The sequence below is a fragment of the Gopherus evgoodei genome, chromosome 8 (assembly GCF_007399415.2).
Source record: "Gopherus evgoodei ecotype Sinaloan lineage chromosome 8, rGopEvg1_v1.p, whole genome shotgun sequence".
Taxonomy (NCBI): Eukaryota; Metazoa; Chordata; order Testudines; family Testudinidae; genus Gopherus; species Gopherus evgoodei.
In genome coordinates, this window is record NC_044329.1 from 29,560,387 (window position 1) to 29,586,363 (window position 25,977).

Sequence of the window (25,977 nt, forward strand, 5' to 3'; positions counted from 1 at the left end):
TGTTGTGCAGCTGGTGATATTTTTTCTAACAAGAAAAGAGATGACTTTGTGAATTCTTGTTTTAGAGCTTAGCCAGGTTAAAGGATGGCTTTGTGACTGACAGAGGATCGCAGTCAGACCTGTGGGACAGCAATGCATCCTTATTACCTCCACAGTATCTGGATGTTAGCTCCCAAACAGATGTTTCAGGAAATGTGAGTAACATGTTACACAAACAAATGCAAAAATTATTCCTCTGCACTGGATCAATGTTGCCATATTGCAAGTTTTCACGCTAGGGCAAATAACTATTAATTGATGAGCCTTCAGAGTTTCAACATCAGTGTGGTTTTCACTGAAGTTTCATTTGATCTGTTAATGTAAGTCTTACGGCAAGTCCACTCAAAATGGAGCAGGTAGTAGCAGTGCTGGCACCTGCCCAACTTATAACTTTTAGCCTAGTGGTTAGAGCACTTGCCTGGGAGGTGGGAGACCCAGGTTCAATTGTCCCCTCTCTGCCAGCAGGGGAAAGATGATTTGAGTAGTGGTCTCCCACCTCCCAAGTGGGGGCCCTTACCACTGGACTACAGAGATTTCTCTCTCTCTCTTCTTCCTCCCTGCCTAATAGTCATTGGGCCTGAGTGTGGGAGAGTGTCTCTATAATTCAGTGATTAGTGCACCCACCTAGGAGGTGGGAGACCTTGGGTCTGGTCCCCCTCTCCAGTCATTCTCATTATTCTACCACAGTGGAGCAGCTTCAGTAGAAGAGACTGAGGGAGCCCCCCCCATCAGAATATCACATAGCTCAGGAGTTAGAGCATCCTCCTGAGAGGATTTGAGCTGGGCTTTCCAACCTTTCTCCCCTGCTGAACCTGGGTCTCCCAAGTCCCAGAGGAGTGCTCTAACCACTGAGCTAAAAGTTATAAGGTGGGTGGCAGCAGCAGCTGCTCCTCCTCCACCTCTGGCCAGTTCATGTGCTGCAAGAAGCAGCTGAAGTGTCTAAACCCCGTGACTCGAGGAGGTGGGTTCCGATTTGTGGATCTCAAGCGGAGATGAGCGTCTCCCTACAGTCTAGACTTAGGTGCCTATATCTGTGAACCGTGCAGGACTTAACATATATCCCTCTGATTGGCATCTCCCATTGGCTAGCTTTGGCAGCTCCCTGCCTGGCAGGTTGGCTTTTGTGGATCACATTCTAAGGCCTCTGTCTCTCCCCATGCATTTTATAGGCACCTAACTCGGCTTTGGGGATTCCAGCGTTATTCCTGTGATTTTTATTTTTTTCCAGGCACCTAAAAGTTAGGCACTATGATGCTCAGTGTTGCAAAGCCTAAGTCTCTTTGTGGATCTCACCCTTTCCTCCACCTAAATATTTCTTCCTTGAGGCATGGAATATTCTGTTAACCTTTCAGTTATAAGGCAAGCATTATGACATAGGGAACGTTTTGAGGCTACCTATGGATTTAGCTTTGAGGAAGATTGCAAACTTGCAGGCCTAGGTCATTCATGAAGTTAGTTTCTACTAGTTGGGAATTTGAATTGTAAATGAGTAATGTTACCAGTTTTTTAAAAATGTCAACTCTTTGTTACAGTATGTTACAATGCAACCCTGTGTAGAGGACAATCGCAGCCTTATGCACCTCTTAAAAACATAGATGGCATGTAAGTGGTGCATAACCCTTGTGCTGGCCCTCTCCACAAGAGTGTACTTTACCCTTGATCCTATTATTGTCAATGGGAATTATGGAATAGGTGCATATCCTTAGGGCTTTAAAATTAATGATTCCTTGGAGTGAATTCTTCCAATGTCTGTTGATTAACATCCTTAGCTTTCAAAGATATATAGAAGCCCTCTAATGCACACATCTTGACTTTTGCACATAAAGGTGGCTTCTTGCCACTTCTTAGTAAGATTTAATAGCAGGTTGCAGTAGTATGGTCTTGTATTAAAATTATAAATTTTCATGATGCTGTGCAAACATTGGGCTCTGATCTGGCAATCGGATCAGCGCAGGCAAACCGTTGTCACCCTTGACTGGGGCTTTGCATAGGGGCAGCGGGGACAACCCATGTGGCTCAGATGGCAGGTTTGGTATCATCGTGACCAATCCTGCAAATCCTCACTCGAGTGAGTAGTTCTCGTTACTGTAGTTTTATTTGTGTAAGGCATCTATCAGCCCAGTCCTAATAGCCATTATGTTCCTTGCCCTAAAGATTTTTCAGTTTAAATAAGGCAGACCAACACAAGACATATTGTAACATTTCAGAGATAGTAAAAATTACCTTGCAAAAAGTCCTCCGCTGTAGTTTTAAATGCAAAGGGGGAAAAATCTGGGCCCCAATCATAGATGTGAATTAGTCAGATTCTGCTGTACTCTGTAACTGGTGAGCAAGATAACCCTTGCATCTTATATCAGTTTTTAGACACCTGAAGCACATAATCATAAAAAATCAATCAAAGGAAACAATTTTCAGTCTGATCACCTCTTGAATCTATGAATTTAATTCAATTGACAAGTTAGCAGCATTACAATTTGAATATAAAATGTCTCAAGGCACAACAGCTGTTTATTAATTCACTGGTGTTATACTTTATTTCCTAGTTTATCACAAGCACTAATAATCAGTTGGCTGAGAAGGTCAGATTACGCCTCCGATATGAAGAAGCAAAGAGAAGGTAGTTGGTGTTTTTGTCTGTTGTTGCTTACCATCCGGACTGTACAATTCAAAATGTAAACAGATATCTGTGATTGAGAGGAAAAACCATTAAGAGCACAATTCAGTGGGGGGAGTGGGGCATTCACTGAAACTTTAAAAGATCTTTTGTGCTTAGGGGCCAGCATGCAGTAACAGTTTCTTTGAAAGACTCCAGCTTTTAATGACAATAAAGACTGTATGGAATTGCAAATGCAAATCAAATGTTAGGATAGTGTCTTTGTAATTAACCAGAACACTCAACAGAGTAAACACAAATTTTTAAATAATCACAGTACATAAGATAAACACAGATTCTACCCTTCTCCTTACTTAACTTTTAAAACACCCTGTATAACAAAAATGAAATTTTAAAAAGTTAAGAATAAATTGATCCACTTAGGCTATTAAGAAAATTAATTCCACATAAGTCTTTTCTTAACTGGGTAAATAAAGTAATTGTCTGTATAATTGAAACATCATTGCTACATAACCAATATTCAAATTGTTGAGCTAATGAGGCAAAAGGCTTCTGAGTCAAAACTGGGGAAAGTCATTCTAGTTCTCAAATGACAAAAGTAACGTGGATGGCATATACTGTTGTGCCTCTCAATGCCTCTAAACCTCCCCTCCTAATGAGCCAACTGTGTCTGAAAACAGAGCTATGAAGTCCCCCCCAGCTTAGTATTCAAAACTTCCAAATATTTCTCAGATCTCTGGATGACTTTTAAACCAGAGCCTGGGAGACATGTGCGTTGCATTAATGCCTGATTATTTACAAACATCTTCAGTTCTAAGCTTACGCCTCTTAAGCTTACGTTCTTAAAGTTCTGACCAAACCTAGTTCCTGAAACCCCCAAGAATGCAGACATTGGACTTGTAAAAATCTTGAAAATTTTGAAGTTCTAGACTTAAGCTGTTCCTCCAGACATGACCTTGGAAGCCAATGTAAATTCATATTCTGAAATTGCAGCTAATAATTAACAGAGACATTGCGCTTTGGTAGATACAGAGCATTCACTCACCTCTGTCCTATGTAAAGCATCTGGAGATAATTGAAGAGATGACGTATTCTCCTCAGAAATTTATTTGGCATTTCTCTAATGATCTTTCCATCCCCAAATTTCCACATATAAAATTTAATGAGATAATATAATTCAATAATATAATTTTTTAGCAGAAAGGTTATGAATTTTGAACTTTGAACAGTCTGAGAGCCTGTGCAATTAAATAACTCCGATGCACACTAGAAAAACAAAAAATTGTTTGCATGGACCAAAAGGCTCTCCCCGTAGCTTCCTATATACATTTATCCCATTCACAGCTGAATGTAAAGCATATAAACAGATAAGAAAAAGACTTACCCTGTTCAATATAATGGTCATCAATTATCCATTTATGGAACTTTGGTTTATGTCCAAAAGTAAATATTTTAGTTTTCAGCGAATCTATAGTTGTGTATTCCTGCTGATAAAAAGTGCCAAAATCCCATAATGGACATTTCAGACTCAAAGGCGTTTGGGACAACAGAACCGTACCTGCCTATAGCAGGACACTGGTCAGTTCAGAATTTTAGGGGCAAAATACTGCTTCGCCTCAAATAGGCCCAGTACCATTTAATATAAAAATTAAAAAGAGAGGAGGACAGTAAACCATGATACACACCCTTTATAATAGACATAGGATCTGTTGGATTGTCCTTCCACCCCATCCTAACCCTGGCCATTGTTTTGCCAAGAAAGGCTCTCAAAAGATAGTTAACCTGAGACCTTACCAAGCCCTTGCAAGTTTCTCCCTAAAATAGCTTCTGTCAACAGACTTAAAAGAAAATTACATATCAGTAAAGGCCACATAAAATATTCCCCCATTGGGGGAAACAGTATTTATAGATCAAATGTGAGAGCATGAAACAATTAACTATAGCTGAGAAGCTGTATTCTTAAAGCTGGCTTGTCCGCTGCAAAAAGGTTACAGCTGTCAGCCCTAAGAGGTATCTGGAATAGATTTTGAAGACCACATCTAAAAGGCTGATTGGATGGTAATTCCCAGGTTTATTTTGTAGCCCTCTTATCATAAAGTGAGACAATAATAACAGTAGACCAACCTGCAGGGAAGTCCCTGTATTATTGGAACCAACTTTCAAAATCTATTTGAAATTACACAAAGTTTGCAACCCCAGGTATTTCTTACCTTCTCCATAGATTGGCAAAGTGGAATTAAAAGAAAGGCCCCTTATGCTGAGTCTGTAAGAAGAATAAGAATGTCTCTGTCCCCAGGACCTAGTGGAGCATTACTCTCCCAAAAGAACCAAGTAAGCTAATGAGTACTTTTCCATAAGTGAGTCAGGGATTCAGGCACTATGTAGAGAGACCCACTGTAAACAGGAGAGTCCCAGTGAGAAGAGTAAACATTCAGAGCTTAATAAAACAGATTTATCTGGAAAGATAAAACTGAAGGCCTGGAAATAGGGGTTACTTAATGTTAACTTAGTTATAACATTTAATTTAATTGAAACCCAAAGGGCCAGACTACTTTTAGGTCTCCTGCTAACATTCTTAACATCCCTTTCTGGAAAGATTCAAGGTCCTGGTGATAATCTCATCCTTAGCTGGCTGGACTTCTCGAAGGAAAGGTCAATACAAAGTGACTTGTGCCAGCCTACTTTTGTAGTGCAGAGCAGGCCTAAGGGTATGTCTACACTATGGGGACTATAGTGGCATAGTGATGGTGCTATAACTCTGCCAGCATAACCCCTTAGTGTAGGCCAGCGTGTACCATGGAAGGGGTTTTCCCATCACTGTGGGGAATATCACTTCCCCACGTAATGGTAGTTAGGTTGATGGAAGAATGTTTCTGTCATCCTAGCTGTATGTACACTGGGAGTTAGGTCGGCATGGCGATGTTGGTCAGAGTGTGGAATTTTCAGACCCTGAGCAGCATAGCTATGTTCACCTGAATTTAAAGCGTAGACCAGGCCTTAATCAAATTGGGATAAACAAGATTGGAATTGGACAGCAGATACCAGCCATTGTGACTGAATCATTGACCAGGACTTGTCTGAGAAGGTCTTAAATGGATGTTTTAATGGCTTAATGACATATTTGACACCACTGCTGCAGCAGTGGAGCATTACAAAAGTTTAAGAATGTTCTTGTGAGCACACTTCCTAAAGGTCCACCTCCATTTTGGTGGGTGCCATTTCATCAGCCATTGAAGTGCAGAAGCTGTTAGCTAGGGCTGTAGAGCAGACTCATTTTATCTCTCTCTCTAAGTGGTCTCGGTGCCACTAGATGGGACACAACACCACACCCAGAAGGTGTGTGGGTTACAGGTGCACACAGGTATAGAAGTGCACATGCTGTGATTTGTTCCTGCAAAGAGGGAGCCACTTGTTTGGATCAATAAAGGAGTCAGATTGCATATCGAGATAGCAAACAAACAATCTAGAATTATTGTTCTATTTAAAAAGAGTACCATTAAACGTAAAACTAAGCATCCTTCCCTCCACTTCCTTCAGCCTCAGAGGTGATAGGCAGAATGACTCTGTACCTGGCACCTCAGAAGCTACTATTGCTGATTTCTTTGTAATGCAAATCTAGACTTGTGCATGAATGATATGGTTTAAATGCTCAGTCTGTGAAAGCTGAAGGGCTGGAGTTTTCAGCCAAATGCCAGGTCGTTTGCAAAGCAATTAATTATTCCATTACAATGAAAAAAAAATTTTGGACTTTAAAAGTGGGTTTATTTTTTTAGTCCAAAAAGCAAAGAATGGTTGCTTGCAAAGCAGGGGCAAATTCAGGGTTAGTTTTAAAAAAAGGTGTAAGAATATGTGCAGAGCATTGAGAGCAAATTCCATTGAAAAGCCATATCCATGCAAATGTATGCCAGGAGTGATCAGATTAATACCAAGCAATCCTCTTATAAAAATTCATATTCCTTCAAAATGTACTGAGGAATTCTTGGATTATAAATTAATGCCACTGTTAATTCTTCGTTGGAGCACACTATTGCACTTAATCAGGCAGTCAGAAACAAAATAGCTCTAAGAAGACCTAAAAACAGTCAGGATGAATTTCTAATAATTATAGAATTTAAATTAATTAAGAAGAAGCAACACTCCTGTGGGAACTGGCTCTGCATTAAGAATGCCCCTCTCCCCAAATGTGGCTTCTGTGCAGAAAAGTGACAGAAAAAGCGTTAACATCCATTGTAGTGTCATGAGAATAAATTAGATAGGCTTAGTCCTGGCCAGGTTGCCTCCCTTTCATAGATCCCTATGGACTTCTGGTCTTCCTGTGCTTTGGAGCTGGAGGACGGAAGTTGAATCCTGAGAGCCTTTGATAACCATATAACAGTGGCTGACACCTTTTCTGTGATCCTGCTAACTCTGAGAAGCCAATCAGGGTTTGAATTTAGTCTGTACCTGAGGGTGTATTTACACTAAGATTTTTAATCCCAGTTAGTTGGCTGCCCATTTACCTGAGTTGTTAAATATAATTGTACATGCTCAGCCTAGCATAAACATCAAACATCTATGTTCTGGAACAATGTAGTATGTTTGGAGTACAAAAGAATTTGCAAACTCAGATTGGCAACCAATTGACTTCAGTTTAACTCCAGTCTTATTACACCCTGAATGAAATGTGTAACTACTGTCCCATGAGGACAATTTGCATGCCAAACTTCATCTTCCCAAACACCAGCCTTTTCAAGTGTAGAGCTGTTAAAAAGAATCCCCTCAAACAAACAAAAAAACCCCATCTTTCATATTTTATATCAAAACTGCTGAACTTTTTTTTTGTATAATCTTTTCGCAAAGGTCCACGTTTTGTCAGAGAAAAAGCATGGAAAACTTCATCCTTAAAGGGGAAAGCTAAAAAAACCTAAGTGATTTGAGTCCAGGTAGCTAGAATGGAAATTTATGTGTTCTGATCTGCTATATAGCTACCCACTAAAACTCCAGCTATTACTCTATTTAAACCATTATAGTTACTGCTATACCTGCTATTGCTGTTGATTCCCTTCTTTTGGTTATTCAGTACCTATCTGTCCTTTCTTAGGTTCTTGAACATATGATGCAGCCCTGAAGTACCAGTTACTATAAAGTTTAATGTTGGGCTTTGGAATAATGCCTGTAATCAAAATAGTTTTTATGCTGTATCCATATAAGTGGCTAGTGATTCAGAGTGATATTTTGTCACCCCTTTAACTGTTCACATACACATATGTTGCTGCTGCCTGAGGTTTAAGTTTTAATGCTTTGATTTTTTCCAAATCTGGACTTGCACTGAGCAACTTTGTTCAAAATACCAGGGTGCTGTGAAACCCAGAGATGAAAGTTTAGGAACAAGCTCATTCACACAGTATCCAGATGCATTAGTTAAGGTTATAAATGTGAACATAACAACTCATACTGTTACACTTCTGACTAGCAATATATGATGTAATTGTACTTTAATGTGGCCTGTAAATGTGCTTTACTAAAACTGTTCAACATTCAATATTCAGATTATTTTAGTACTAGCTAGCATCGTATTAGCTTTGTCAATACAGGATCAGTTTTTTCATTTGAAATGTAACTGACTTAATCCAGTATCCATAAAGAGCACTTCACAGTCCTGAAGTACAAAGTTCTGTCAATCCACAAAACAGGTAGAGCACTGACAGTGGCAGTGTGTATCAGCCTGTGTATACCAGCTCTGACTTGGATGGAACATCTCTAAGGTATACACCAAGATGTTTTTTCACTCCCATAACTTCTGTTGGGTATAGCTGGTGGAAGCAGTAGTGCAGGCAATTCTCAGATGAGTCTGGTGTCTATCACTGTCAGAAGATGTGGTTAAAAACTTCTAGGTCTTACATACATTTCAATTTCCTGCCACCTGTTGTGCTGCACTGTTGACAATCATGAATCTGGAAAATCATAGTGTAAACAATGCCAGCAGGTCAGGGTAGTTCAGTCTCCAGGCTGAGCAGCTTAGCAAGGATGCTTATTGTCATGATGGTTCATTATGCGGACATGTGTCCAGTAGCAGCTGGGCTCAGGCCACTAAACACAAACACTGTATGTGAAGTGGACTTTATTTCTTTTCTGTAGAATAGCAAACTTAAAAATACATTTGGCTAAACTGGACAGTGAGGCCTGGCCAGGTGTGCTGGATTCAGAACGGGACCGACTAATATTAATCAATGAGAAGGAGGAGCTCTTAAAGGAAATGCGGTTCATTAGCCCCCGAAAGTGGACTCGAGGTGAAGTGGAAAGACTGGAGATGGAGAGAAAACGTCTAGAGGAAGACCTTCAAGCTGCAAGAGATACTCAAAGCAAAGCCTTAACAGAGAGGTACGTAACCAGAGCAGAGCAAACCTTAAATTACTGGCTTACAGATAGAATAAGAATAAATAATCAACTTTTATCATGGCAAAATAGCAGGGTGCCCTGAGGTTCTAGGAAGGTCCACGTGCAGCTAAGAGTCTTCTGCTTTTAAGGTTTTATCTGAAAGAACCTCCTCAAGCACTCACTTCCTTTCTCTTTTACTCTGTGTAATTAGCTGCTGTCCTACGCAAGTATGCTAAAAATATATTCATGCGTATTGGAAAAATTCCAGACACCAAAGAGATCCCTAAGCGCATGAGTTTTTACTATTGTGAAACACTTCTAGCTAAATGAATGGCTCCTACTACCATTCCAAAATTAACTCCTTTACTTGGAGCTGATGGAAACTCTCATTTTGGGATGTCACAAAAGAATTGAGGGCAGGAGCAGGGAGGAAAAGCTTATTTTTAGACACATTGCCCCCTTTGTTAATGATGCCACTGAGAATCCCATTTGATTTTTGCATTAGAAGGGTAGCCGGGTTAGTCTGTATCCACAAAAACAACGAGGAGTCTGGTGGCAGACTAACAGATTTATTAGGGCATAAGCTTTCCTGGGTAAAAAACCCACTTCTTCAGATGCACTTGACTTCTGCATCAATCAAATTTTTACCCTCTATGAAGCACAGTATACTCAGATATATGTGTACACTTGGAAGTGTGTACAGCTATGAACTTAATTAGTATTTCATAAGTTTCTGAAGTGAGATGAAACTAGAATTTCAGCTAGAAATTTAGTCTAACAAATTTAAAAACTACCCTCGGCCAAAGGTATCAATCAAGAAAAGCCTACAATGCGACAGCTGTCAGGGTAGGGCTTCTATTTTTCAAAATAAATTATGCCTTATGAAGTTGAAGATATTTTAATATAATTAGGACAGGAAACATATAATCTAAATGTGCAAGTTCATTAAAATCTCCATCTGGTTTCCTCACTGCAAAACTTGTAAGCCCTGAAAGCTTGCTTTTCAGTGCTTGTGCTGAGTTTTCTTTATGTGGAAGGGCTGGATTCAATGAGAACGTCATATAGCTGAGTGATCATATTTTGCTTTCTAATCCCTAGCAAACACCCGCTGCTTCAATTGCTTGGGTTATCCCACTTTTCTCTCTACTATGGAAAATGTTCTAACTAAGGGCAGAAATGCAAAATTTGCTTTCTTACACCATTGTAAATCTGAAGTAATGCTAGTGCTTCAAGGGAATTTCTCTTGCTTTACCTACATACATATAAAATATGGTTGTGATCTAAATCATAGAAGTGTAGGACTGGAAGGGACCTCAGTAGGTCATCTAGTCTAGTACCCTGCACTCAAGGCAGGACTACACAATAGCTAGAGTATCCCTGACAGGTGTTTTTCTAACCTGTTCTTTAAAACCTCCCCTGATGGAGATTCCACAACCTCCTTGGGCAATTTGTTCCAGTGCTTAACCACCCTGAGAGGAAGTTTTTCCTAATGTTCCGCCTAAACCTCCCTTGCTGAAATTTAAGCCCAATGCTTCTTGTCCTATTTTCAGAGGTTAAGGAGAACAATTTTTTATCCTCTTCCTTATACTAACCTTTTATGTATTTGAAAACTCTTATCATGTGCCTGATCATCTTCTCTTCTCCAGACTAAACAAACCATTTTTTTCAATCTTCCCTCGTAGGTCATGTTTTCTAGACCTTTAATCATTTTTGTTGCTCTTCTCTGGACTTTCTTCAATTTGTCCACATCTTTGCTCGTATGGTGCCCAGAACTCTCTCAGGAAACAGTACTCCAGCTGAAGCCTAATCAGCATGGAGTAGAGCGGAAGAATTACTTCTCGTGTCTTGCTTACGACACTTTTGCTAATACATCACTTTTTTTGCAACAGTGTTACACTGTTGACTAATATTTAGCTTGTGGTCCACTATGACCCCCAGATGCCTTTTCGCCATACTCCTTCCTAAGCAGTCATTTCCCATTTTGTATGTGTGCAACTGATTGTTCCTTCCTAAGTGGAGTACTTTGCAATTGTCCTTATTGAATTTCATCCTGTTTACTTCAGACCTTTTCTCCAGTTTGTCCAGAACATTTTGAATTTTAATCCTATCCTCCAAAGCATTTGCAACTCCTCCCAGCTTGGTATCATCCTCAAACTTTAAAACTTTCATGTGTCCTAACTGAGTTGGCCTTGGCGATCTGTTTTTTATTGGTGTTATAGTAATGGTTAGAGGCCCCAAAAGAGAGTCAAATCAAATTGTACTAGGTGCTGTACAAATATATAATGAGAGAAGGCCCTGAACCCAAAGACCTTCTAGTCAAAATAGACAATGGACAAAGGATGGGAGAGGAAACTGAGGCACTGAGATAAATGACATGCCCAGTAGCAAACAGAAGGTTAGTGACGTGCTTGGAATAGAACTCAGTGCTCCTGATTGCCTGCTTAATGCCATATCCAGTGGACCATGTTACCCCTCTCACTCCCAAGCTCACTCTTTATGCTTTATTGTATAAGTAAGTAAAGATTGTTCCTGCTCCTCCTCTTGGTCTCTAAGTTGAACTCTTCAGGCTTGATGGCAAGGCTTTTCCAGGAGTTCTTTGGTCTGGAACTTGTTTTTTAAGTGGTCCAACACATTTTGGCCATTTTAGAGAGGGAGCTCTTCTGGCTGCCTTTTCCATGACTCCTGGGATTGTCTAAACGGTGAGTAAGTCTCCAGCAAGCCAGGGTGTGCAGCAAACAGGGTCCACATGGCGAGTTGCTGCGTGACCACTGGTGTACTGTAGATTTACATTCTCTAGCTTGCCGCACACTAACTGGCTGCGTAGACTAGCCTGGTTTTAGCTAGACTGGATTTAGACTCTTGATGGGGCATGAAGCCTCAGGCAGTGTCTGTACAATACCTAACATTAAGTCTTTGTTCTATTTACATAAACTACATACCGGGTACTATGGTGAGGAGTTTCTAGTAAAGCTCCTTCAGTGAGAGGAGAGGTGTAGGAGGGAAGCGCCTGAAAAACCCCACCTTTCCCATTAGGTGTGTGAGTGTGTGGAGAATCTCCCACTGAAAACCAAATCACGACTATATCATGCTTCATTACCAATTATAGAGGAAGATTCTGTGGTCTGCTACCGCTGCTTAGCAGAGTTCTGGTGACATTAAGTAGCTGAAGGAAAATAATGGAACTGCACGTGCTCGTTAGAATTTGAATGCTTAGAAATATGTTATATAAATCTGGAAATTACACTGCATCAAAAATGTCTTTAACGATGTGATTTTTTTACCTATTTTATTTAGCAAAATATTTACCATGAAAAATGTATTCCCTCTCCTTTTTGAAATTGAGTAAAAGGATAATTCACAAATCCACATTCTTGATACATTGACTGTAAGACTCTAACTGTGTGACTGGCAAAATGCCTCTTGAGTTATCCAGAAACTACCACCAAATGTCTATGTACTGATCCTAGAAACACAACCAGGTATAGTGCTTGCCACTCTACCCAGAAATAAGCATTTGCAGGACTGGGCCCCAGATTTTAGTGTTCCTTGAAGCTGTTTAAAAAACCAAGAAAACAACAAAGCATGAAAAAAAGTATAGAACTGTGTTACACAGGGCTGATTACTGTCCTAATTTACTCCTACTTAGTGTCACCAGAATTGCATAGTAAGGGCACACTTTTTTCATTTTAATTTTAAAATGTCATTTTAACTTTTTGTCCATCTTTGCTGTCTTCTCTAGATTGAAGTTGAATAGCAAAAGAAATCAGTTGGTCCGCGAACTGGAGGAAACAACACGATTAGTTGTAACGTTACACACCCAGCTGAAAAAGTGAGTTTTCAGTCTTTCAGAGGTTTACATATTTTTTAAATGGGCATCATGTGACTGCCCTTTCTCCTTTATCATAGTGCTCAAATTTTGTATAATAAGAGTTGAAATAATAAAATGCTTGGATTCGGGTGAGGGATGGGAATAATAAAATAACTGATCACAGAAGTTGACATTGCTAAAGGCCAAAACTTAGCAAATAAGTATGCATTATTATGCCTGATAATTAAGCCACTTACAGCACATGTATCTCTGAAAGTGGACTTCAGATTTATGCTCCTGCTTGTAAATGTGCCTGTTGTATTTATGGTATCTTTGAACTTAGTTCTAATGAAATATTGTGTACTCAGTTTGTTCAGACTATCTTTTTGGAAAAGGATAAGTAGCTATGGAGAAAGCTATTAGTAGCTATGGAGAAAGTACACGTATTCAGGCACTAAAATCATCCTCAGAACTCGATTAAGAGTTGGCCCATCCATTGGAGAAATAGGGTTTCTATCAACTGGGCAAACTGAGCTGATGTTATTTACTGTTTTTCCTTTTGAATTCTGCTCTGAGGCACTACTTTCATTAAGGCAATAGTGAAAAGAGCGGAAAGAAATTTTAGTGCAAGATACCTGACTCTTAGAGAGACCACTTAGAACTATTGCAGGCAGGCAGCTTTTCCCACGTGGTGAAGTAGGCATTATTTCTAGCACATCATGCATTCATTTCCCAATTCACCGAGTGGGCTGTGTAACTCATTACTTCCTTACTCTGAACGCCGTACTTTCTGTTCTTGACACATTCACTCAGTGACTAGGGCAGACACACAGTATGAGCAGATGCTTGTATGCATGTATTTGCATGTGCAGTATAATGAAGATCAGCCAAACTTTCTGTCACGGAAAAAATAAGAAGCATTCTTTTAAAAAATAAAATTATAACTGTTTTATAATAGAGTGTATTTACTAGCTCTCAGTAGTCCTACAAACATTACCAAAGTTCCTACTCAAATGCTGGTGGCCTCTTTTAAGCCATGCTTCACACAATAGGTGTTTTTCATAAGACTGATGTGATACACATCTGCCATCCTAGTGCAGAAGGCAGTCTGTGCTAAAACTTTGCTGAAATCTGCATGTTTTCCTCAAAAGAACAAGCATATGGTGTATAATTTAGTTAGCACCACTCCTAGACAGTGTTGCTGATCCATAAATCACAAATAAGTAATGTTATGCTTATTAATTAGCATTCCCCTAGCTTTTTCAGCATTAGGAATTTTTTTTTTAAATCATGTTAAAAATAACCCAAGTGTAAGTTTTTAAACAATAGCAAATCTAGATCTGAAGTGAGGACTAAAGGCTCTAAGACTACTAATGTTTGCAGTATAGTACTTACTATGCTGAATAATTCCATTGACTTAAATGAAACTGCTCTGCATAGTAAGTACTGTACTTGGTAATTAAGTATTTGTAGGATCATGCACAAAGAAACGCCTCACTGGTAACATATGTGAGGCCTGTTATATAGTTCTGTTTTAGTTTGGGAATGGTATTTTATTTTGTTCTTTCTGATCTCATAATTGACACAAAAATACAAATTGTTCATCATCTTATTAAAACAAATCTGCAAGTCCAGCATTCTTACTTCAACAAAATCCTCTTACACACTTTACCCCATTGCATTCTGCTTCTCTTAAATAAAAGTTGGTGTGAATTTCTCACTTGTGAAATGAAAGCCAAATAAGGCTAGCTTAAAACAGTCCTAATACAGGCTTCCCACACACACATCTGCCAATATGTTGCTGCCTGATTTATAACATCTCCTATGTCAGTTCTGAGTTTCTACTGAGCAGAAACAATTGTGCAGAATTGTCAGGGTCTTTTTATGTGAACAAGCATCCTCCAAGGACTCAGCTAACATTTACTTCACTGGAGATTAATTCTGATTTGAGGCAGATCTCCAGATGTAAATTGCTAGTCAGAGCTGTGTTTAGTCACTCACTATTGTGGCACTGGAATAACTGAGACTGATTCTGCTTGGCAATCCTAATTTTTCACATAGCTGAATCTTGCAAGTCAGCTCAGAACAGCAGGTTACTGGGCCCATCCCAGATAATTGCTGGCTGAACTTCACAGCAAGCCATATACTGGGTTGGAGTTTGAGGTTAGACAACTGGAAACTATTCCTGTGACATGAAGGGATCGTCATCTCCTCACTGTGGCATTAAGCTCATCTTTCCTGTATGGGGCAAAGGACCTGTTCTCATGCTCCATCTTGAAGGTTAAGAAGAACCAGAGGGCCTCCGCATAACTGAACAAAGAATGCTATTATTCTAATCCTTTGTTGCTTTGAGTTGATGATTATTTGCGTGTGTGTGTAAGAGAGGGCTCATAGGATGATGAATACAGATCGTTGAAAAAAGCAAATTACATGACCTATTTTCATTGAAGTGTCATCAATTGAAGTTTGGAAATTTTCAATCAATTGTACTGCTGGGTGACAATTCCTGTGTGGATTTTAATTCTAAATTGTCTGGGTGCCTAACGCTATGGACTGGTGTCTTGTTGTTTAAAAGCTAAAATAGCAAACTGCACCAGCATTTTGGTGAGTGTGGTGATGAGTCATGCATAAAAATGTCACGGTGTCTTTCAGAACTCGCATGGTGTAAAAGTCAAGCTTTCTCTGACATGTTTGTATTTCTCTGCAGCCTCTCTACCAGCATGCTTTCCCTCTCTTCGGGCAGCAGCCATGGCTCTCTCGCATCGAGCAGAGGATCTCTTGCCACCTCTAGTCAGGATTCTTCCACCTCAGCCAGTTTTACTGATCTCTACTGTGAGCAGTGGGAACAGTTGGACTCAGACTATCAGAACAAAGTCGACTTCTTACTCTTGGAGGGAGCCGCTGGATTTAGGCCTTCAGGCTATATCACCACTATTCATGAGAATGAGGTGGCAAAAACTCACAAAACAGATGCCACCGGTCGTATCCAGGCTTTGAGATCTTTGTCTGGGACCCCCAAATCAATGACATCCTTATCTCCAAGGTCATCTCTGTCATCTCCTTCTCCACCCTGCTCCCCACTAGTGATAGATCCTCTCTTAACTGGAGATGCCTTTTTGAGCCACATGGACTTTGAAGATACAGATATAAATACAAGTCTTTCTGAACTCTCTCTAAATGCTGGAAGTGGCAGCTACAGATTGGAAGAGCCTAGGGCTGGGGACAAACATCTAGGCCAAGGTACAGTAACAGCTCAACCTAAAAGTAACTTTAAGATCCTCTTTTAAAACTATTTTTAGCAAAGCAATAAGCTAAAATTCAGACATTGCAAACATTGCTCAACAGTCTTTAGTACAAGGACTTCTGGCAGCCTCTATCCAATAATGCATTTGTGACATCTAACTATATACTTTACCCCAGCTGGAGAAGCGTTGATGATTTAATTCATATCCAGGAATGAATTTCTTTCCTAACCACTTCAGTCCCTAACTAGGCTTAGCAGCATTTGATTTTTATTTTTCCTAACAATTATTAATCAATTATAAACATGTTTTATTTTGAATGATTTTTGTTTGTACAGATGTGAGAAATTAAAAGGAGGTAGGGTTGGAATTAGAGTTCGGGCAGCGCTGGCAGTGGGGCTGCACTAGGCTCCCAGCACTGACAGCAAGGCTACAGGGGGTTCCTTGCATGGCCAAGAGGCCCAAGTCTCCAGGACACAAGGTGTGGGGGAGGCTGCAGTCCTGACTCAGCAGAGCAAAGCCTCTGGTCAGGACTGCAAGAAGGAGGACGGGCCCCGGCTGTGGGGGGCTGCGGAACAGTTCCTGCCAGGGGATGGCTCCCACTCACCTGGTTGGCAAGTGAGTGAGTGGGGCTATGACAGCAGAACTGCAGAAACCTCTCTGCTTAGCTGCAGAGCCAGTGATACCCAATCTCTGCAGGCACAAGATATGAGGAAGACTGCAGATCGGTTGGGATAGAGCAGAACCCCCCACCCACAGAGGAGGCTGTTCTGCTGCTGAATGGCTCCTGCTCAGGGATGGAGCCATTCAGCAGCGGGGTGGCCTACCCTATGGCCAGATGTCATCCCTATCCTCCTTGTAGCCCTGGTCAGGGGTCTCTGCTTTGCCCTGCCAGGACTGCAGCCTTCTCCACACCATTCATTTGCAGGGATTGGATATCAGAGGCCCTGTGGCAGTGCAGGAGTGAATGTGTGGACCGTGACAGTGGGGCTACAGAAGAGTCTCTGCGCTCCTGCATAGCCAGTGGCACCTGATCCCAGCAGACACAAGGCAGGAAGGCTGCACTTGTGCCGATTGTTAAGATCAGGTGAAATTGACATTTACTGGCAAATAATACAATTCGAATGCTGCCAAGCCTGTCTATAAGTGTCTCTGTGTGTGCGTGTGCGCGCGCGCACACACACACACACACACATGTATGTACGTAGCTTGGAGCTAATTTTCAAACTTGAGTGCCTAAATTAGGGTGCCCAGTTCTCCATCAAGGTGCTTAATTTGGCACTTCAGAGCCCAAATACCTATTGTAGGTGCCTAGTGGCTAAGCATAAAATTGAGTGCCTTAACGTGAACTCCCTAAAAGGACACAGTAAAAAAGCTCACGGGTGGAAATCTGCAAGGTGGTCCTGCAGGTCAGTTACTCAACAATTAGAGAACCAAAAAAATCCCAGAAGGAGCACATTGGGACTGACTTTGCTCCCAGGAAATTCAGTGGTTAGCCCTTCCATGGACTTCCGCAGAGCAGGGATGGCTATGTTATGTTCTGAGAATTAGCTGTTTCAAAGGTGAAGTCTCTTAGCAACAATAACTTGTTTGGATAATAAGCATGATAAAAATGAGACACTTAAGAATACTGGATTTTTGTTAAAAGGGTTCAATACAGGAGCAAACACTTTCCTTTGTGAGGCTACTGACCCTGTGCAAATAAATTAAAAGCATCAGATACCAATTAGTACAATCGATCCACACAGGCAGACACTAGCATCTGTCAGATGTCAGTGAAGGTGGGGCCTATGTGAATGAAATGGTTATTTTCTACTTCAGTGGAGAAAAAAAGTAGAAAGTCAACATTAGTGCTGTAGGATATGTTAAAAAAAAAAAAACCTACATAAATGTAGGGGAACTAGTGAAATGTGATGACGACCTGATACCATTTTGTATCTACACAGTTGTCATTTTAAGGCTTCATTTCATAATTAAAATTCCCTAAAGTGACATTACCCTGACCCTACACGATAGATGCTTTTTCATCTGAGTATGAAACAGTATTTGTTCCTGTTAGAACTGGATGGTGATTTGTTTTAACCTTTTTAGCTCTTCATGATTGTTAAGGCTGTTAAATGAAAGCTAAGGTGTTAAGGAGATTAAGTGATTAGTGCTGTTATTCAGTCAGCAGACAAAGTAATCACCATAAGTAGTTTATTTCAGGGCAATAAGGAGAAGAGATTTCACTCTCTAGGCATTACTCACACAATTCAATGTAACACTAAACATTGTGGCTGAGTGTTATGGTCAGTACTTGGCCTCATTGGACAACATGTGCTCACGTTCTTGTAAGCAGAATTAAATCGTATATCCCTCAGGGGTTTTCTGTTTTTTAACAAAAAATGTGACCAAGTCCGTGCTGCTTTGAAATATGCTTCCTTTTCCATCTTAAATGTGTGGTGGTTAGAGTCTAGTTATTTATCATTGAGAAGTATCAAACATGTATATAACAAGTGTATATTGGGCCAAATTCTGATGTACCTGCAGAGTAATTCCATTGAAGTCAAGAGTGAAACTGAACAGAATCTAGTCCATAGAGAATGATAAAAAAGCTCTATACTCTGACTTCAGATGTTCGTATGGCCCACAGTTGCTTTTCTGAGAGCAGCTGAAATTGCATGTGTGAGAGGTTAAGAAAAATCCTACTAAGAACAGAAATCAAATACATGTTAGTGGTGTGACCAAATTTAATGAACTCAGATTTATGTTGTCATTTCATTTATATCTTATGCATGCAATGGAGCCTGTGCAGTTGTCCGTCAGGGCAGAGAGTGGGCCTGTAATAGGAAAAAATCTATCAGCAGTGCTTATAGCAAGAGACTTTGGCTATGGCTACACTACAGAGCTTACAATGGCAAAAGATGCAGCACCGCTAGTGCAGATGCTGTAAAATGGCAGGAGAGAGCTCTCCCGTCGACTTAATTATTCCAGCCCCTGCAAGCAGAAGTAGCTGTGTCAGTGGGAATAGCTCTCCTGCCATCATAGTGCTGTCCATGCTGGTGCTTAGGTCAATGTAACTTACATCCCTCGGGGGGGAGGGGTGTCTTATTCACACTCTTGAGCAAGCTGACATATCCATGTAAGCTGTAGTGTGTACATAGCCTGAAAGCCAGTTGTTTGGTTCAGTTCTTGACTCGGGGGCGGGAGGGAAATCAGTAATTGGTATAAAATGGGGATTTAAAGCTCTTGTTCAGTTCTTATCTCACTCTATTCTTTCTAGGAATGGCACATCTTACTGGCAAAGTGGTGTTACTCCTTTAATTTTAGGTGTAAGGCCCTGAATAGGATAGAAAATATTCTTTTTCTGAGATTCATCACAGATATGAAATTTGGTCAGGACAATAAAAGAGAGTAAGATATAGTGATTAGTTAATTTGATTATTAGTCATTTGAATCCAGCCCTTGATGGTCTAACAGGGTTACCTGACAAACACACAGTTGCACATAATTGGTAACTACTGGCCTAATCTGCGTGGTTTTTGATGGCTTCAGGTTCCATTTATTATCATGTACAAAGACTTGTATAAGACACCAATATGGCTCTTTTATAGTATCACTTCAATGCAGTGTAAGCGCAAATTCGTGATGTCTTCCTCTTCATGCAGTTGTAAGAACCTCTCATGTGTTGATGTTTTCTTTCTCACATGTTTAAATGTCCTGGCTTGAACATAATGGTATCAGATGGAAAAATGTTTGGTACTCTATGTTATCAGATGAATACCAGCTAGGGGTATGGGCTCTGGGGTGGGGCTATGGATAAGGGGTTTGGGGTGCAGGAGGGGGCTCAGGGCTGGGGCAGGGGGTTGGGGTGCTGGAGGGGGTGCGGAGTGCAGAGTCTGGTGGGGCTTACTGCAGCTCCCAGGAAGTGACTACCAGGTTCTTGCAGCCTCTAGGTGCATGGGCAGCCAGGGAGGCTCCACATGCTACCCTCGCATCCACAGGCATCGCCCCCACAGCTCCTGTTGGTTGTGGTTAGTGGCTAATGGGAGCAGTGAAGCCGGCACGTGGGGCGGGGCAGCGCACAGAGGCTTCCAGACTGCCCATGTGCCTTAAGGGCCACAAGGACCTGGCGGCCACTTCCAGGAGCTGCATGGAGCTAGGGCAGGCAGGGATCCTGTCTTAGCCCTGAGCCACCGCTGACTGGACTTTTAACGGACCAGTCGGTGGTGCCAACCGGTACCACCAGGGTCCCTTTTGGACTGGGCGTTCCAGTCGAAAACCAGACCCCTGGCAATCCTACCCACCAACTGCTTTTAGAGCTTTCTAGCCTATTCAGGATGCCTATGGTATGTTAGCTCTGATAACTTCTGTTATGTCTATTTTCCATAACACCCTATCCCAAATATCTATGCACTGTGGCTGTAGTATCTAAATACTTCTTTTTTACTATTTGTATATGGTAGAACTCTCATTGTGCTAGGGGTTTCCCAGACAGAGCATGATTCTTACGCTAAAGAATGTGAGAGTTTTTACTAGGGCTGTCAAGCGATAAAAAAAATTAATAGCGGTTAATCGTGCAATTAATCGTGCTGTAAAACAATAAAATAATACCATTTATTTAATTTTTTTCAATGTTTTCTACATTTTCAAAAATATTTTTCAATTACAACACGGAATACAAAGTGTACAGTGCTCACTTTATATTTATTTTGATTATATATATTTGCACTATAAAAAACAAAAGAAATAGTATTTTTCAATTCACCTAATACAAGTACTGTAGTGCAATCTCTTTATCAAGAAATTGAACTTGCAAATGTAGAATTATGTACAAAAAATAACTACATTCAAAAATAAAAGTGTAAAACTTAAGAAACTACAAGTCCACTCAGTCCTACTTCAGCCAATGATTGAGACAAATAAGTTTGGTAACAATTTGCAGGAGATAATGCTGCCCGCTTCTTGTTTACAATGTCACTTGAAAGTGAGAACAGGCGTTCACATAGAATAGGCACTGTTGTAGCTGGCGTTGCAAGATATTTATATGCCAGATGCACTAAAGATTAGTATGTCCCTTCATGCTTCAACCACTATTCCAGAGGACTTGCATCCATGCTGATGATGGGTTCTGCTCAATAACGATCCAAAGCAAAGCGGACTGATACATGTTCATTTTCATCATCTGAATCAGATGCCACCAGCAGAAGGTTGATTTTCTTTTTTGCTGGTTCGGGTTCTGTAGTTTCCGCATCTGACTGTTGCTCTTTTAAGACTTCTGGAAGCATACGCCACACCTCCTCCTTCTCAGATTTTGGACAGCTTTTCAGATTCTTAATTCTTGGGTCAAGTGCTGTAGCTGTTTTTAGAAATCTCGCATTGGTACCGCTTTGTGCTTTGTCAAATCTTCTGTGAAAGTGTTCTTAAAACGACCATGAGCTAGGTCATCATTCAAGACTGCTATAACATGAAATATATGGCAGAATGCAGGTAAAACAGAGCAGGAGACATAGAATTCAGTCACAAATTTAATTAACACTTTTTTTTTTAAAATGAGCATCATCTGCATAGAAGCATATCCTCTGGAATGGTGGTCCCCCAACAAGCCCCTGTGCATCCGAATCCCCCACTGAGCTGTCCAGATTGCCCCAGACAGAACTCTCTCAACACACACTTGGATCCCCCCCCCCACCACTAAGCTCCTCCACACTTGGATCATGCTTTGCTGAGTTTGCCTGTCACCACCTGGTGCACCTGGCACAGAGGTGCAAGGCCCTGGGATGTTTCTGGGGCAGGCCTGGTTCTTGCACTGTATCAGGGTTGGGTGCAGGCTCACAGCTGAGTCCATGTCCTGGGGCGGAGCGTCACAGTGATCTCCCACCTCTGTGCAGCCACTGGCCTGTGCTTCCCAATGCCATGCTGGATCCTCCACATTTATTTGACAAATAAAATTACTGTACACAGAATTTGGGGGTTTTTGGTGCAGAATTTTTAATTTTTTGGTGCAGAATGCCCTCAGCAGTAACACTTTGTATTCTGTAAAAAGCGACAAAGAGTCCTGTGACAGCTTAAAAACTAACAGAGGTATTGGAGCATAAGCTTTCGTGGATGAATATCCACTTCGTCAGATGCAAGCTTATGCTCCAATACCTCTGTTAGTCTTGAAGGTGCCACAGGACTCTTTATTGCTTTTTACAGATCCAGACTAACACAGCTACCCCTCTGATACTTGACACTTTGTATTCTGTGTTGTAATAGAAATCAGTATGTTTGAAAATGTACAAAAACATCCAAAAATATTTAATACATTTCAATTGGTATTCTATTGTTTAACAGTGCGATTAATCCCCATTAATTTTTTTTTAGTTAATCACATGAGTTAGCTGCGATTAATCAGCAGCCCTAGTTTTTACCCTTATCTTCTGCATAAGTCAGTGGTGGTTCGGGATGATTTGTTTTTCTTCCCTATACTTCAACCCCGTTTTTCTGGATTACTTTTTCTGACTTCCAGTTTAGCAGTTTTTCTCTTTTAGAAGCACAAAAGGAAAGATTCCCTGGGGTCACAAAGAGCAGGCATGGAGCTTTTTAATAATGGCTGACCCTGGCTTGTCTCCATTCAGGGAAATTTGCATTGGTAACACAGGGGTGTATTGCCGGCCACCTGTATGAACTTGACACCCAGAATATGTAAGTGGGAGAAAGCAAAAACAAAAACAAAATAAAATTTTAATAGAACTAAGTGGTTTCCCTTAATCTCAGAGAAGTATGGGTGTGTGAGTTGGTGGGGGGGCGGGGACAGGGACAGGAAGAAGGCAAGAAAGGAGTAGTAATTGAATTAGTAAGGGAAAGGATGCTACCTGGCCTTAGAGGGGAAGGGATAGCTCAGTGGTTTGAGCATTAGCCTACTAAACCCAGGGTTGTGAGTTCAATTCTTGAGGGGGGCCATCTGGGGCAAAATCAGTACTTGGTCCTGCTAGTGAAGGCACCAGGCTAGACTCAATGACAGGGTCCCTTCCAGTTCTAGGAGACAGGTATATCTCCATTAACGTATTTGTCCATTGTAGCAGTATCCTGAAGAGTGATCCTGAATAGGAGGACTTCATTTTTCTGGCAGACACTATCTGGTTGAAGTGTTTAAATGGCATTGGTAATTGAAAAGGGACAAAGAGCTCTGGTATGTGAGGACTAACTTGCAGTTTTCTTGCCTAGGAAAAGAAAACAAACAAACACACGCGCACACACACACACTATCTCTGTCTCTGTCTCTGTCTCTCTCTCCTAGCTTTGTACTTTTGGAGGCAGTGTGTAAGTCTCAACTGACAGGCTATAAAACAAGCTACCAGCGAAGTTTAACGTTCATATTAAAAGCCAGGGAGTAAAGGCTATGCCATGGTAATAAGGAAAGAAACACAGAGATTAATCATGCCATCCCTTATATCTGAACCATAAATATAGGGCTTGCTTTGATACCTACAGTAGTCCCATGGATTTCAGTGGGAATACAGCAGGAGTAAGTCTGCTAAGACAGCACAAGAAAAAATAAATAGGATTGTAAATGTCATTTTTAGCCCTGTCTTCATCATCTGCCTTGTTTAATGACTACTACACCATGAATGCTTGCTAGCCTGTTTTTATGTTCTAAGGGGGAAAGCTTAGATTACTTCTCTCACTGACAGTTCTGTACAGGAATGCAAAGGAAAATATTCCCCCGCAGCATATTATAAAAATAACATTGATACTAGTTCACGCTGCCACCTCTGAGCCGAATCTTTGCAAAATTAATCAGCAATTATAGGAGTTGCCTGTAGTGCCATCTTCAGTTAACTGTAAAATAATTTCTAAGCCCCTGCTTTCATCTGTAGCATTCACCTTTTGGACTGAAATTTTCAAGATTGGTCCCTAGCTGGAAGTGACTTTTATATGAGTGTGCAGAAGTTTGAACAAAACTCTTTTTCAACAGTTTGAGTCAGAGGAGAGTGAGGAAATAATTTGTTTTATGATCTATTTTACAAGAGGGAAAATCAAACTACACTCTTTAAACAGGACTACAGCCAAAATGGTAAACCTTAATGGAGTACATGCTTTGCTAGGTTTGAGGAATGGGGGGCTGTTAAAAAAAGCACACTGATGGAAAGTTACATCCAACTTTTTGCCTAGTGGTCCTGGAATCCCTGCCAAGGCTGCTGCTCTCAAGGTAACACTAGTACAATGTGCACGCAGATTTTCTGAAACCTACAGAGCAAAACCTTTCCCCTTCCCTTCCAAAAATAGCCTAGAGTACACTTTGGGTAGCTAAAGTTAAGAGACAGATCTAAATTCGATGTACAGCTATAGCAGATAAAATTCATATCCTACCACATTCCTCAACCATTCTTTCTAGGTTTTATATTTTTCTCTATAGGTTTTGGTGGTTCGAATTGAGGCACTCTTCAGGCTATGTGAAGAGGCTTGTCCTGCTGCTGTCTATGCAGTGTCTGCTGTGAGCTCATACACCCATGGATGGAAATAAAGATACTACTCTTCCTTCTGCTGTCTTAGGTTAAAGAGAAGCTTTTCAGCCACCAAGTCTGTCAGTGTGGCCCTGTCCACCAGGACTAATTTCACACCAGCTAAAGAGTAGTTCCATCTAGAGTCAGAAGCCTATTATCACTTGACACATGAGCGAAAGAAAGACACTTGCCTTGAAAACTACAGTTGCAGATGCACCCAGCTCTTTTTCATTAACACCTTTGTTTTTCCTCCCTTCATTTTGTCATAGGTGTAAATTCAGCTGGAGGGGCCACACTGAAGGTGGCATGTGTGTCAGCTGCAGTGTCAGATGAATCTGTTGCTGGAGACAGTGGGGTGTATGAGGCAGCTGTACAAAGGTATACTGCAGATTTGTTTAGTAAGAAGCTCATGATTCAGATATCAAGCCAGCATTACCTTTTTGCAATTTGGTTAAGATATAGACTCTGGGATTTTACCAAATTTCTGTAGATATGATAGGTAGGGCAGGCAGCACTGCCTGTTAAGGTTACCTGATATTTTCCATCACATAACTGAAAAGGTCATAATTTTGCCAAACATGACTGTTTGGGCTGAAATATTTCCTACCAGGTGTCTGCCTCAGGCTGAATTTATCTGGAAAACTTCAGCCAAAAAGGTTCAGCCACTTCAGAGAATGAGGCCAGGCGGCATTTCCAATATAGCTTTCACCCCTTGAGTTTGTCTTGCCTCCTATCTCACATTTTTGCTGGTAGCAGAGGGGAGACATGTAACTCACTGTAAATATGTATCTCTAATATGCACACTTAAAGAAATCCTAAGAGAAAGCAAAATCCCTTAACAGGTGTATGCCCAGTTCCCTCAAAAATTTGTGTGGAGAGGAGAAAAGGCTGTGCCTCCTAAATTAACTGTGTCTTACTGAAATTCCACAGGCCCTTAATTGTCTTTGATTTCTTTCAGACTCTGTGTGTCAGAAATGATAATGTTTGACAGTGATCATACAGAAGCAGCTGGAACTGCCAAAGTGCAAATTGCTATGAAGTAAGCTGGGTGGCTTCTGTTGTTTTTGAGACTCTGATCTTAATAGTTCTTGATATATCTTGTTCTCATAAGACTTGCATGCTCTCTATATCCTTTTCCTTCCAATATCTTTATTTCCTTGTTATTGGACTAATCTTGCTTAATGTATGCTATAAAGTGTGATTATCACCTTGTTACCTGGACACTCTGGGCCTGGTTTTGCTCTCACTCATACCAGTGGAAATCTATTGGTGTTATGTTCACCAGGATAAATCAGCAATGAGAGAACGGAGACCTTTTGTTTGTGGCCTCAGTAGACTAGATGCATCATGGAAAAAACAGGATTTGGTCTCTGGAAATCATCTTGCTGGGTTTCTCCATCCCCTGCTGACCAACTAATAGGGTGGCTATTAACCCTAATAATAAATGCC

General features: G+C 40.8%; 1 protein-coding gene across 1 annotated transcript in view; it reads left to right on the forward strand.

The window, feature by feature from the left end:
* The window catches only part of WWC1 (WW and C2 domain containing 1), a 144,269-nt gene that overhangs the window by 92,586 nt on the left and 25,706 nt on the right, over positions 1 to 25,977 (forward strand). The window contains exons 7-13 of the mRNA XM_030574090.1: positions 66 to 194; positions 2,583 to 2,656; positions 8,771 to 9,013; positions 12,750 to 12,839; positions 15,526 to 16,058; positions 24,798 to 24,906; positions 25,487 to 25,567. Of these exons, the coding sequence (XP_030429950.1) occupies positions 66 to 194; positions 2,583 to 2,656; positions 8,771 to 9,013; positions 12,750 to 12,839; positions 15,526 to 16,058; positions 24,798 to 24,906; positions 25,487 to 25,567 (1,259 nt within the window). The remainder of the gene's footprint in view (positions 1 to 65; positions 195 to 2,582; positions 2,657 to 8,770; positions 9,014 to 12,749; positions 12,840 to 15,525; positions 16,059 to 24,797; positions 24,907 to 25,486; positions 25,568 to 25,977) is intronic.